General features: G+C 39.8%; 2 protein-coding genes across 3 annotated transcripts in view; both read right to left on the bottom strand.

Annotated features, from left to right (window-relative positions):
* The window catches only part of map3k13 (mitogen-activated protein kinase kinase kinase 13), a 38,210-nt gene extending 36,800 nt beyond the window's left edge, over nt 1–1,410 (bottom strand). Inside the window, exon 1 of one of the 2 annotated variants that reach the window (XM_033617737.2) lies at nt 1,327–1,410. The gene's annotated coding sequence lies outside the window, so the exon portion shown is untranslated. Of the gene's footprint in view, nt 1–980; nt 1,098–1,326 lie in introns of those variants that run through there. The other variant, XM_033617738.2, reaches the window with a different exon arrangement.
* A 4,024-nt stretch (nt 1,411–5,434) lies between these two features.
* trpm2 (transient receptor potential cation channel, subfamily M, member 2) overlaps nt 5,435–13,906 on the bottom strand; it is a 28,001-nt gene continuing 19,529 nt past the window's right edge. The window contains exons 24-34 of the mRNA XM_078174446.1: nt 13,255–13,387; nt 11,560–11,647; nt 11,243–11,327; nt 11,002–11,141; nt 10,831–10,895; nt 10,555–10,584; nt 10,371–10,457; nt 10,196–10,274; nt 10,007–10,108; nt 6,476–6,592; nt 5,435–6,349 (exon numbers count right to left, since the gene is read on the bottom strand). Coding sequence (XP_078030572.1) covers nt 6,233–6,349; nt 6,476–6,592; nt 10,007–10,108; nt 10,196–10,274; nt 10,371–10,457; nt 10,555–10,584; nt 10,831–10,895; nt 11,002–11,141; nt 11,243–11,327; nt 11,560–11,647; nt 13,255–13,387 — 1,043 coding nt within the window. The 3' untranslated portion in view covers nt 5,435–6,232. The remainder of the gene's footprint in view (nt 6,350–6,475; nt 6,593–10,006; nt 10,109–10,195; nt 10,275–10,370; nt 10,458–10,554; nt 10,585–10,830; nt 10,896–11,001; nt 11,142–11,242; nt 11,328–11,559; nt 11,648–13,254; nt 13,388–13,906) is intronic.

The raw sequence follows: 13,906 nt of genomic DNA, 5'->3' as shown, positions 1-13,906 counted from the left end.
TTTTCAAGGGCATATATACCAAATGGCACTGTTTTTGATTTAATGAGAGTTCTTCTTTGAACACAGGCATATTTCCAAGCTGGCAATCCCTCATAAGGGCTCAGTCTCTACCCAGCATGTTATTGGAGGGTCCACTCCCACCTCATGGGCACCAGTACAACTGCACTGCCTGCACTGTCTATATTTACGCCCCTGCAGACTTGAACACAGCCTTGTAGGGTTGACAATAACATACATGCTACAATGACATCTATCACCAACAGCTCAGCTTTTATTTATTTACACTAAATCGTATACAGTATACAGCAGTAAAATGTCACAAAGGTATGATTAAATAAATACTGCCCGAGCCTAGTTCATAAGCAAGTAATACCTACATTTTTTAAAAGGGTGGCCATTCTGTTGCAATACTATTACTGCGTTTAAAATCTTTTAATAGCATTCAATGAGTTGACGAGTACACGCATAATGACTGGTTTGGGACTGGGATCTGACTCAGGACTTCTTAAAGCAAAACTGCAGCTGCAGCTTAAGTTTCATATAAACTGTTTAAACATGAGCTGAACATTGTCAGAGGTAGGGTTTACTGCAGGGTTGTTGTATTAATGTATATTAGTGTAAGTCAGGTGTACTTACAAACTGGCAGCTGAGTGTATTCCCAGTATAATAAGAAATAATCTACTGAGTGATGACCACAGGTTATTAAATGAGAGCCAACCTGTCCCAGCAGGATCTTTATTTCACTCTTTTATAGCCACGTAGTCAAAAATACTATTCAAAAGTAACAATCCTACTCAAAAACAAACACTTCTTCACCACCCACTATAATTTAGCCTCCTCTCCTGCAAAACAGCACCCAGCAGCCTATAATTTCCTGCTTCTCCCTGTTAAAACACACAAGGAAGAGTCTCTTTTACCAGTCTAGTATTCAACAAGATAGTCCACTGGGTTACATAATGAAAGCGAAAAAGAAGTCTAACCTTTTAATACTTGCATGCAGGAGACTTTGTATGTGTAGTTTGTCTCGGAGTGACTCAATGTGGAGCTGCAGTGTGTCTCTGCTGACAGCTGGGTGTCATAGGTGATGACTTGCGGCTGATATTAGGCTCATAAACAGTATAAACAGTAGGTTTAACAGACCATGGTCGTCGTGTTAATGCACACACAGACCGCAGCTCCACTGACAGCTGCCCCACTCAGCATACTCGGCTTCATCCCACAGTCAAACCAAAGCCTCTCCCGTCAAACTCGGCTCGTGCTCAGGGTATTAAAGTGTCCGTGACGCTGCGTGTGTCGACTAAAGTCATCAAAATGTCTGAATATTACCGTGTAGCTGCGCTGAAGCCCTCAGAGATGTCCGACAGCTCCTCTCTGTCTCTCTCGGTCCATCTATTTATTATCCAATCCAATGGTATGGTCTTGTGAGCGTGCTACGTCACTTCCGGACACTCTGGCCGTACACCTGTAAACCCCAGCGCTCACGTCATCGAAGATCGTCTATTGCAGAGCTGAATACAGCGGCTGAAAAACAAGTAGAGCTGAAGTACCTGCAGCTAGCAGCCTGTTTGTCTGCTTCAGCAAATGGCAAATGCCAAAGCAGCAGTTTTTATCTGAGGTACTTGTACTTTACATGAGTATTTCAATTTTAGTTTAGTTTTTTGCACAATTAAAACTCAAAAAGGCGAGAAAAATAAATAATGAATAATGAAATACAGGGCAGGGAGGCAAAACTATTTTTCCCCAACTATTTTTATTGGGGGTTTTAATAATATACATAGCAATAGTATAAAAGTGAAGACAGAATTTCTGGTACAAAAATATAAAAAAAATATTCTACAAGTTAAAAAAAAGATCAGTTTTATTGAGTAATTTTTTCTGTTTTTTGGTGTAATTTTTTCTGTTTTTCGTGGAATTTTTTTGTTTTGTTTTTTGTGGAATTTTTTTCCTGTTTTTCGTGGTAATTTTTTTTTAAGTTAAGAGTGCAATAGAACAACAGACACTTTCATTGCTTTCTTGAGAGCTCGATATAATGGAAGCAAACATGACCCGCTTGTTTCTCTTAACTCAGAAAAAAATACTCAGAAAAACAGAAACAAAATTACCACGTAAAACAGAAAAAAAAATACCACGAAAAACAGAAACAAAATTACCATGTAAAACAGAAAAAAAAATACCATAAGAAACAGAAAAAAATACCACGAAAAACATACAAAATTACACCGAAAAACAGAAAAATTAAAAAATTACTCAGAAAAGCAGAAAAAATTACTCAACAAAACAGATTTTTTTTGTCAGGTGAATGCAATACGCTTCCATAAAAAAGACACAAGTTTGCAAAAAATAATATTTATGAATAAAACATATCATTCTATTTTTTTAAATGTATTCATTTTTCATGTATTCATATCATTTATTTATTTATTTATTTTTACTTCACTACATTTATCTGTTAGCTTTGGTTGAAGTATAGACCCTGGCTACTTGTCAGGTCGAGATTTTACAAGTTAAATACATAATCAGTTTTAAAAAAACTGATCATTCTCATAAATTAAATTGCAAAACAGCATATTATGTCATTAAAATAATTCTGTTTATTGTTTTTTAAATCAATAAAAAAGGAAAATAAATACATAATAGTTATAGAAAAAAATAAAATAAGCAAACAACAAAAAGGGGGGGGGGAATTTAGGAGAATGTCAGATTGACAATGTTTTGTGTCATTTAAACTGGGCTAGTTAGGGGAAGAACTTGGTGCATATTTCTTAAAGTGCTCTATAAAGGGTTGGTAGAATTTGTTTTCACATTCTCTTAGAGAATTTAATCTTTTCCAAATGCAGGTGGTGCATCACATCCTTCACGAGGGCAGAATGGGCAGAATCAAATTATACTGGGAGCTAGTTAACACAAGATCAGAACTTTGAATACCAAAGAGTGCAGGCAGTGGGTCAGGATCCACAAGTCTACCCAGGATGTCTGATAGTGACTGAAAAATATTTCACCAATATGTTGTGACTTGAACACAACGGTCGCACACTGGACTAAAACATTTTACAGAGAAATGTTCACAAAGTTATTAAGAACTGAAAAGTACAGAGATAAAGAACAATACATGAAATAATAAGTGATAACCAACTACAAATAGCAAAATATGTTTGATTGCAACAACAACAAAAAAAAACCCCAGCAAAACCTTTTACCTTTATTAAATTTTGATGATAATACTTGTGTTTTTACTCAATATATACATTGTGCTATTACTACTTTTGCTTGTGTAAAATATCTCACTATTTCTTCTGCCACTGCCATGGGTATTTGCTGGAATAAAGATGTAGTGTGTCATCACTTAAAATGGCACCAGGGTGATTTCCTAATTAGCATTTAACTGCACTCCCCATGAGGCTTTGAGGGTGCACCTGTGTCTTAGACTCAAGGGAGCTGTGGTATCTTCACTTAAGGGGAATGACTGGTTTTACTGCAGGTCAGACAGTCTCTAAACACCTTCTAATGGCTGTAATAACCTTATTAATCAGGCGTTTGTTTTGTTCTGTTTTTCCTCACATGAATCAGGATATGAAGGATGTTGTCTGTAATCATGGCTGAATAGCTGTCTGAGACAAACTTAAGTAATTTTGGGTGACATGTAAATAAATTTGACTCGCTAATGCATAACGCATGACATAGATTAATTAAGTATGACCTCATTTCGTGTGATGCTCTGTTCACAGTGGAAAATTGCCAAAATGCACGAGTCCTACAAATGTGAGCATGCCACATAAAAAGTGATTATTCAGTGTCGTGTCATGCCATGCAGAGGTTGCCTACAGCAGACAAAACAATAAAACCAGATGTGTCACAGCCCCAGACACAACTCTATAAACAAGACAAAAAAATCTTAATCTACAATAGGTGTCAAAACAAATTTGACTGCTATTTGTCATGTTTTCAAATTGAACATTGGCAGTCAAGTCCACTGGCACAGTCTGATTTGGTCATTTTGAACACGCCATTTTAAGTAAAAATGGTAGGCCTAAGGTATGGAGGACCACAGGTGTCATGGATATCGTAAAGCATTTAATTAACTAATAACTGATTGTATTATTAAAATAGACATTAATAGATTTGTTTGTAAATGAACATATTAATCTATAAATAAATAACTACACTGTAATTCAATTCTGTGACACTTGTGGTCCTCCATATAGACATATTAAATAAATGAGTTCAGATCCATCGTGTCTTGTCATTCTTGTGAGTTTTCACTTTATTTTATTTTATTTTAGTAGTTTTTGGGCCATATGCAGAGAGGTTTCTCCACAAGTAAACAAAATTGCTTGGCACAAACTTGCCTTTTCACATTTTATGAAAATAATTTTGGCAAATAAATAAAGTAATAATACATAGAATGATTATATTGTAATTCATTTCTGTTACACTTTTGGTCCTCCATAGCCAATGACATATAGAAATACTAAATAAATAAGTTGGGATCTGTCTCATCTTGCATTCTTGTGAAATTTTTTTTTTTTTTTTTTTTACAAATTGTATTATTTTAAAACATGAAATTTCTGGGACATTATGCTCATTATGAGACAAGCACAAGTAAACAAAATTGCTTGGTACAAATGTGCTTTTTCACATTTGATGAATATTATTTTGGCAAATAACATATAATTTTTAAGCTCTGTGTTGACAAAAAAAATGTAATTTATACGATTTGGTAGACAATAACAGAATACAGCAGAGAATCAAGGAGGACAGACCACAGAAATAAAAACTATTTTAATGTGTGCAGACTCTGGTGAGCTTTACGCTCTGATATCATTAAATACAAGCAGAGTGAGAGCTCTTCCCTTTCCTCCTCTTTGCTGCTGTGGTTAAAAATAGCTTCTGTATCTTTTCAATGGCGCTGCACCGCGGGGGATTTACAGTACAAACAATAATAATAAAGGCAGGAATGTCTGAACACAGGCGACAGTTTAATGTTGAACAGGGCTGCCTACAGAGAGCACACAGTTTAATCCTTTAAAACCATTAAACAGCTTCACTCAGGTGCCTGTAGCAACTTTGCAAATCACTTCACAGGGCCACACATGGACGACACTGTGTGTTTTTACAGAGGAAGAGCATGCTGTGTGATTTACTGGCAGAGCAATAGTTGATTTATATGAAGGAGGAAAAGCAGCAGCGGAATGAGGAGGGTGTGAAACCGATACTGCTCTGTCTGGCGACCTCTGCTTGAGCCAATGAGCAGCTTTGGAGGCTGCTCCGAAACTACTGCAGGGCTGCACGCTTGGCAGGTGGACAAAAAGTCGAAAATAAAAAACACATAACAAAGGACTATGCACGAGATCACTGTGATGAGATAAAACCAAATGACAGAGGGAGAACAATGAGAGACAAGACGTGCTTATCTATTAAAAGAAGTCAACACAACTCAGTTTAAGAAGCGTTTTTAATAATTATTAAGGCCAGAAGTGCTTGATTATGTAAAGGTGGCACATGAGGTAAATGTACAGAGATACCTGGACATACAGGAAGACTGAGTGGATAAAGAAATACTCCTTTGCTTTAATAAAAGCAGCAATGGCCTACTATAAAGTAAAAATACTGCATTACAAGTGAAGCAAAATACATAAAAATTAACAGTCCTCATTATGCAGTATGGTCCCTCATAAATTTAAGTCAATATATACTATGTTATATTATTGCATTTTTATTTTTGATGCTTGTAAGCTACATTTTCATGTTGCAGCTGGACCCTTTTCTAAGTACTTAGAGTAGAGTTGGGAATTTTTATCCAGAGCAATGCATCATTTTGATTTGCATTTGTATGTTGTATGGAAAAAGTACGACTAACTGCAGTGTAAGATGAATGTAGTGAAGTAAAACGACCCGTATTTGCATCTGAAATGTAGTGATGAAGTGGCATAAAAATGGAAATACTCATGTAAACTCCCTCAAAATGAGGTGTTTATTCTGAGCGTACACATATAAGACAGCATAAAGTGTACAGTGAAGTGTATGGGTGAAACCTTTAGTTTACTGGCTTATGACATTTGTGCAAATTGTTAAAAAATAATCCACAGCAGCAAACATCATGGCTTTATAGTGTCTTGTTTCAAGTGCTTTCAGTGCAACAGAACTGACCAGCCTTTAAAAAAAGGCCACATGAACAGGCAGAAGAAACCCTGTGTATGGAGAGGCACATTTACAGCACCAGCAGTGCAGAACATCAGAACTTCCTGTTGTGCAGCTCGGCAACCTGCCGCAGAAAGTCTCTTTGGTTTGAGCTCAGTCTGGTTTTGCCGCTCACCTCCCGCCACTGAAGAGCGCCATGGCTGCTCGCCACCTGAGATGGAGAAAATATACAGAACAATTCTGTTTCACTGTAGGAATCATGAACCGAACACGGAGGAGACAAATAATCCATTAGTCAAGCTCTTTCTAAAACAACAAATAAAAATCATGCTCTCACCATACTGTTGATATCGACCATCATCTGGCTCGGACTGTCCAGGTGAATGTTTAGCACGGTGGTTTCTACCCAGGCGTTATCTGTGTTCCTGCAGTCATCCACATAACCCTGAAACACCTGAAACACAGCAACTGCAAATCACAATCAACAAGTTCCTCAATGTCAGAGTAAATAAAAGCATGTATGAGGTAATTACAGTCATGTCATTCATTTAGTACTTATAAAGTAATTAACCCCTCACAACAGCCATGTGTCCTTGAAGAAGGGAATGACTAATTTAAGATTAAATAACCTCAACTAAATGCTAAAAAAAAGATTGTGGTAGAAGCCTATGGTGTGATCAGGTGGCTGAGGTGTTTCAACTGAGGTCTTTTTGCTATAGTCCATCCAATTTATATCAACAGAGGCGGAGCAGGAGGGTGAACTGTGGGGCTCCAGCCCCAAATGTTTTCTCAAAGGCCCCAAATCTTTTTTCAAATACTTTAACTTTTTTGTCAGTCAGATAATAATATATGCACACTGCTTATCCTTAAATGCTATTCTCTGGACAAATTTAATAGACCCTTTTACTGTTAGTAAACAGTATGATGTTTTTGGGTGGGCAGAGCTTAGCTGGAGGCAAAATGATTTGCTACACATATTAGCTAGCACTAGCTAGCGAATTCTGTTTGTTTTAGACAAAGGAGGAAGATGATATAAGCGGTGTATTCAGAAATACTCATTCTGAGTGTCGGAGCGCACTCTGGAACAAACTGGACTATTCGTAAATTTGTAATGCTGTCTGAATGTACCGTTCTGTTATTCAGAGCACCACACTCTCGGAGTGGCAGAGCGTACTCTGGGCACTTGTTATGGGGAGACGGAGCAGCAAAACGCCAAGTGGAGTTAATGTGTGATTAACTTAACCGTTTTCTAATTCATATAGAAATATGACGCTTTGTTTCTTTGACAAACAGGGCTCTCATTTTATCGTAGAGCGTCAGACGGAATTTACCAACGCACCATGTCAGGTCATTCACTCTATGGGACCGCGAGTGTGACTTGAATAAGTAATGGGACGAGACTGGCCGACCTGTATGCTCTCACTCAGTGGATGGATGATGTCACAGGAAGTTTTGTAGGTTGATTACTATGCCAATCTTACAAAGGAGGACGACACTTGAACAGTTTCCTCTGTTTTGTTTTGCTATCGAAGCTAACGTTAGCTAATACGCTAAAATGTTAGCATTACAGAGAAATCCAATATTCCTCTCAATACCTCTTCAATTTCTGATGAGGTGGACATGACAGCCCTTAATACACCTAACGTCATTCATCCCTACAACAGGAAATACTTTTTCTCTAACCTGATATGAAGTGTGCGCTGCACATGTGAGCATTTATGATCACCTCCGTCCAGTCCTTTCGTCTTATCTCATTTAACCAAAGTTCTCTATGGTTCTGTTGACAGGCAGTGGCGGCTGGTCTGTGATCAAATTTAAGTTTTGAGCCATAACTCCTATTCTGGCTCTCAATAACACAAGGAGATGACATTTTAATTCTCCTGTGTAGCCTACAGCCCTGTGGTGGTGAGTCGTGTTTTGCCTCCAGCTGGTAAACTGATGTCATTGTGGCATCGGCCCAAAAAGGATCCATATACCTGAGTGGCCTAATATTTTATTAATTTATTGACGAATGTATTTACTTAGCATTGTTGGGGATCCTTGATGTGCAATAGAGCAGCCCAGAACATTATGGGATGGATTTTGCAGCTAAACTTTCATTCTGTGACCTCTCCTCCAACACAGTGTAACAAAAACAGGTTTCAAGATTAGTAATGCTGTTTACACCTATGTTATGTAACTGAAAACAGTAACATCAGAAAATTTCTGCCTCTTTCTGGGTGGCAGGAGTGAAAATTAGTCATCATCAGCATTTGTTGTGTTTTGGTTTCAGAATGATGAAGACAGTTGGAGAACAATTAGATACAAAATATGTAGGATGTAGGCGTGACAGGATGATTGTTTTCCTTGGCAACTTGCAAGTCTTTGCCTAATGATGCACAGGTTTTTAGGCATTCTGTTATCTCAGATGGTTTGTATCCAGTCAACACAACGGAGGTTCTCTTGACCTCTAGGGGGGCGCGAAGTGGAACAGCTGGATTTTTGACTCAGGAGAAAGAGACCAGACAAGAGAGTGTAACTTGTTTTTGAAATGGAAAGAAAAAGGGAGTAAAGAGGCAGCATAAAAAGGTACATAATCTTTACTCACAATATTATAAAATCGTAAAATTGTGTGTGGAAGTAGATCAGTCCTTAGGGACTTGGCTTGGGAACCGGAGGGTCGCCAGTTCAAGTCCCCATAATGGACTAAGTATAGAGCATGGACTGGTAGCTGGAGAGGTGCCCGTTCACCTTCTGGGCACTGCCAAGGCACCTCTGAGCAAGGCACTGAACCCCCAACTGCTTGGAGCGTCTGCCCGTGGCAGCGGACACTTCTCCATTTAATGCATGTATAGGTCCTGTTTGTGCATGTGTCTAGTTTGGGACTGGGTGTATCTGACAACAGAGTGAGAAAAAATGAATTTCTGCTCAGGGGATTACTGAAGTATATGTTAGAAGGCTAACAAATGTATCTAGCGTATTCATCACACTCGACCTGTTCCCCTCAGGCACAACATGATTTTGCCAATTAGGACATGCTCCTGGATCAACATTCCACATCACGTTCCAGGACCAACATTGCCATCAACCAATCACAGCCCTCTGACATCATCAGTGTGCCGCTCCTGTCTGTGCTTCTTTCAAAATTCCTTTGTGCTTCTTTAAAGCTAAGCTAGTTTTCCAAATTGAAGTTAATACAATTGAACAAAATCCTCAGTAGCACTTAACAAAAAACATATTAGCTACTGCAGGGTTAGTGAGTTAGCCTGCTAACTAGGTTGGCTATCCTAACCAGTAAACTTGCCAGTAGACTAGAATATTAGCGAGTTAGCTTGCTAACTAGGTAGGCTATGCTAATGAGTACATTTTTAATAGGCTATAATGTGTTAATCACAGGTACCAATTTTGGAAAACTAGCTTAGCTCTGAAAAAGCACAAAGGAATTTTGAAAGAAGCACAGGAGCAGCACACTGATGATGTCAGAGGGCTGTGATTGGTTGATTGCGATGTTGGCCCAGGAACGTGATGTGGGATGTTGATCCAGGAGCATGGCCTACTTGGCAAAATCACTTCAGCCTGGAGAACTTCAGTCGTGTTGATTGTATTTGCAGCTTTTTGTTGCATTTGATTTCAGGGGTTTGTGTGTTTTTCACTTTTTTTGTATAGTTTATGTATTTGCTATAAATGCATTTGCTTTTGCTTTCTGCAGCACATTTTTGTTTGTTGTTTTACTTGTTTTGGATTTTCACGTGTTTTTCGATTGGCATCAGTTCTGAAGCTGCAGCACGTTTTTCCTCATGGACATGTTCTGGGCCACTGTAAAACTGCCCCTCTAGCACCATTCCAGCTTTACTCTATAAAGGCGAACCAAAGTGTTGAACAGACCTACCTTTGTTCCCTCTGATGCTATTGCATTTATTTTTTCATACAGTGTCTTTCCCATAGTTCTCTTGAGAGTCACTGGCAAGTGATCAGCAGATTCGACAGGTCCCTGAAGGTTTCAAAACCACAACAAAAAGATATATTTATTCGAACAGCTCAAAAAGTAAAAAACAGGTGAACAAACAGCCGGACTCACCCCAGGTAAAGTCAAGGAGCCCTGGCTCTCATCCCAAACCACCATGTACTCCAAAACAGATCTCTCGCTGTCTCGCCACCTAAAAAAAATAAGCAAAGTCATACATTGAGCCACGCAATCCAGTGGTGGTGAAACAATCTTTTCAGAAGTACTGTAAGGACATGAGAGGACCTACCGTGTGAGCACAAGCTCTGTATTCAGATTTGGACCGAGGCGACTCAGTGCACCTCGACCCCTGATGCCCGTCCTCCCTTCTGGGTTTCTAATAACAGATCAGATACACATCGAGACATTAAGACGTGCTTGTAAGGTTACTGTAAGTGCAATCTGATGCCAGTGTATCTTATCTAGTCACATACTTGTAATTATCTACGGCTTCTGATTCCGATCTGTGAGGAGAAAGAATAAATGAAACGTGAGAGATAACGAGCGAGGAGGCCTTTTAATTAGATAGTGGACACAGGTTTAGGTAAGAAATGTTTGTTATTTAAGTCGAAAATATTTCAGATACAATTTTAAATTTGATTCAAGGTGTTTTAATGGGAAAATGTTTCGTTATCTTGACTCTGTTTGCTGCAAATATATCCACACATCATGACTTAAAGGAGCAAAACATCATCGTGGTGAAAACATACCCATCCACATGGTCCCCGCCGTCTTCAGAGGTGTAATAAGTCGGCATGTATGAGCTGAAGCCAACCTGAAAGAAGAGGACATTAAAACACCCTGGATTCATTAAACCATCTTTATATGCAGAGATGATGTGAGGACCAGCAGGTGGTGGCTTTGTGGTGTATGTGTAATACCTCCCATGGCACCTTCTCCTCAGGCACAGGGAAGCGTGTCAGTTTGCTGTCTGGGTAGTGGAACTGACGCGCGTTCACGTGGAACCCGTCCTCTTTCTCTGATGTACTCCTGTCAAGAGACTCGTCTGCTGTAAGCAAAGCTGCAGGGAAGAATATCAGTGAACATGAGCAAGAGGAGATTTGACGTGTAACATTTTTATAGTAAGTAAGTAAGTAATGAATGAGGAGGTTGTTTGCTGACCTGATGGCTGTGCCTCTTTAGCTGTAAAACCCCGACATTTCAGACTGTCCATAATCCACTGCAGGGCTTTGGCTGACTGAACGACCTGATGAGACAAAACAAAAGTGGGTCAGACATTTTTGATGACTGCTTATACAACGTCGAAGATGATATGACCGATTTTCCACTGGGGGGACAACTGGAGAGACAAATTTGACAAACACACATCGAGAAGTGTGTCATCTCTTCTCTGCGTCGTGCCTTGCTCCCACAGCAGAGAGTTAAATGTCACAGACACAGGTGCAACATCAGTGGTAACCAAAAATTTAGGTCACAACCTGCTCCTCTAGTCGAGCCAGTCTTTGCTCCATGGCAGCAGAGCCCGTCTCCTCTTCCCTCTCCTGTCGATCAGTTATGGCAGTAACTCTGAGGAAACAAACAAGCACAGTGTCTGGGATTCATCTGAATATCACTGCTGGACGGTTTAATGTTACATACCCTTTACATTTACTGACACCACTTTAATGTATGTGCATTAAACATTAAGCCACAGACTGCAGCCACTTAGCTTAGCACAAAGACTGGAAACACTGGCTCCGTCCAAAAGCAGCAAACTCCTGTTTTAGTCTTAATGCTAAACTCATCTAACCTGAGTGTAGCTTAATTAACAGACAAACATGAAAGTGGTATCAATCTTCTCATCTAACTCTTGGCAAGACAAATATGCACATTTACCAAAGCATTGAAATGCTTTTTGCTGTGGCTGGAAATAATGCTAAAGACTGCAGTGCAGAGGAAACCAAAACAGTAAAGCTGAATGATGCTCAAAAGCTCCACAGAGCCGTAAATTATTACTAAGCTGTAATTCATGCATCACTAAAATAAAAGTGGCTGCACCATGGAGATACGTTACATTACTCTAAGTAACAACAAAACAGTTACACATGCCTCTAGTGTAAGAGTTAACAATGAAATGTCACAGAATTCTACTCACTAATGGTAAATCAGCAGTTTTTCTGCCCCTCAGCATCATCTTTTCATTAATTGCATGCCATTTTGCAACACAGTAATCCTGTAGAGACCTGATTTATTGAAATGATATCTCAATATCGATCCTGCTTACTACAATGTGCTGTGATGCCAAGTGGTTCAAGCCAGCCAGAGAGCTAATGCGCACAGTAACCATGATGATGGAACAATATCTTTGATCTAGGTTATGCACTAAGTAGTTGTAGTACAACAAGTTTTAATAGCTGATATAGTAACAAACTAACTAGTTATTAGGCCTTTGGTGCCGACCTCAGAACTTAGGGGGCTTTTGCAACAGGGACCCCAGCCAGTCCAGTTTGTCTGATTAATGTGAGCACTGTGTTGTGTATCTGGGCACGGTATGCTGATCCATGCTCGAGTTCATTTGAAAAGGTGGTCTCGAGTACAGTTCATGTGTGCTTCAGTGGGCCCACATGCAAATCAGGTGTGCACACTTCACTGGTTATGAAACGGTTTCAATTTAATACTGTTGCCTCTGTATCAAACGACAACGCAGCCCCCTGCAGATAGACCAAGATTCAGCAGGAGGTGAAGAGCTCCACACCTGGCAGCAGCTCCACCTCTGGCCAGGAGCCAAGCTTCGCCTCACTGTTCCACCAGTACCCATGACAGTCTCTGGGGCAGCAATATCCATCTGCAGTGCCCTTTTCTACACTGTAGCCCAATAAAAATGTCATGTACATGATGATGCAAGTGTACGGAACAACATTACTAATGTGAAAGCTGAGTGGAGAGGGGAGGCAATAATACTCAGGCACAGTATGAATCAATCGGACCTATACAAAGGATTTTTTTGTAGTTTTTAATAATTGATAGATTTATCCCTTCAGGCCTCTAAGAATAAAGAATTAGTGGAGGTAAAGTCATGCTTTGGTTCATGACTAAAACATATTTAAGGTGTGATGAGGAGTCTCATGTACACAGCATTACTCTAGAGGAATGTTACGCAGCTACAGTGGCCTACATTCCTGTGGGACTTTTACTTTTGGGCCGTGTCCAGGATGCGTCGCTCCATGCTCTGACTCTGCTCCTGCTGTGTGGACAGCAGGTATCTGTCCTTCATCAAGGCCTCCCAGGACAACAGCTCCTCTTCCTCCATCTGAGGAAGCTTGCTCTCTGAAAGACAGCGTCACATGCTTTTTCACCAGCTTATCTTATACTGTACATGTGTGTATGCACATGGACACAACAGCTTTCATTACAGACAAATTGGGATTGAGTTCAACCAGAGAGGCAATACTTCAACACACTGATATCTCCACTGGTGAGCATCGAGCCAAACAGCACAGCATCGACTGTGAAGAGTTCAAAGGTCATTGATTAGGAGTCACTGGACGGCTGGAGAAAGGTGAGGGGTTACACTCTCCAGATGTAGGGAACTCGAGTCACATGGCTTGACTTGAATCAGCAAAAGTCGTAAATTTGAGGACTTGAGACTTGCTTGACTAACACTGATAAAAGATTTGGTATTTATGATCTGACACTCGACTAAGGTCCCCGACACATTAAGCCGACACTCGGCTCTCAGCCAATGTTGGGTCGTTGGGTGTTTGTTGCCCTGGTTTTTGCAGTGAGTCCCATACATTTGGCACTAGTCTGTTGTTTTTTGGCTGATTCAGCATGTTGAATTGGTAT

Source organism: Epinephelus lanceolatus, chromosome 14 (assembly GCF_041903045.1).
Source record: "Epinephelus lanceolatus isolate andai-2023 chromosome 14, ASM4190304v1, whole genome shotgun sequence".
NCBI lineage: Eukaryota > Metazoa > Chordata > Actinopteri > Perciformes > Serranidae > Epinephelus > Epinephelus lanceolatus.
This window is presented reverse-complemented; position numbering and strand designations above follow the sequence as displayed.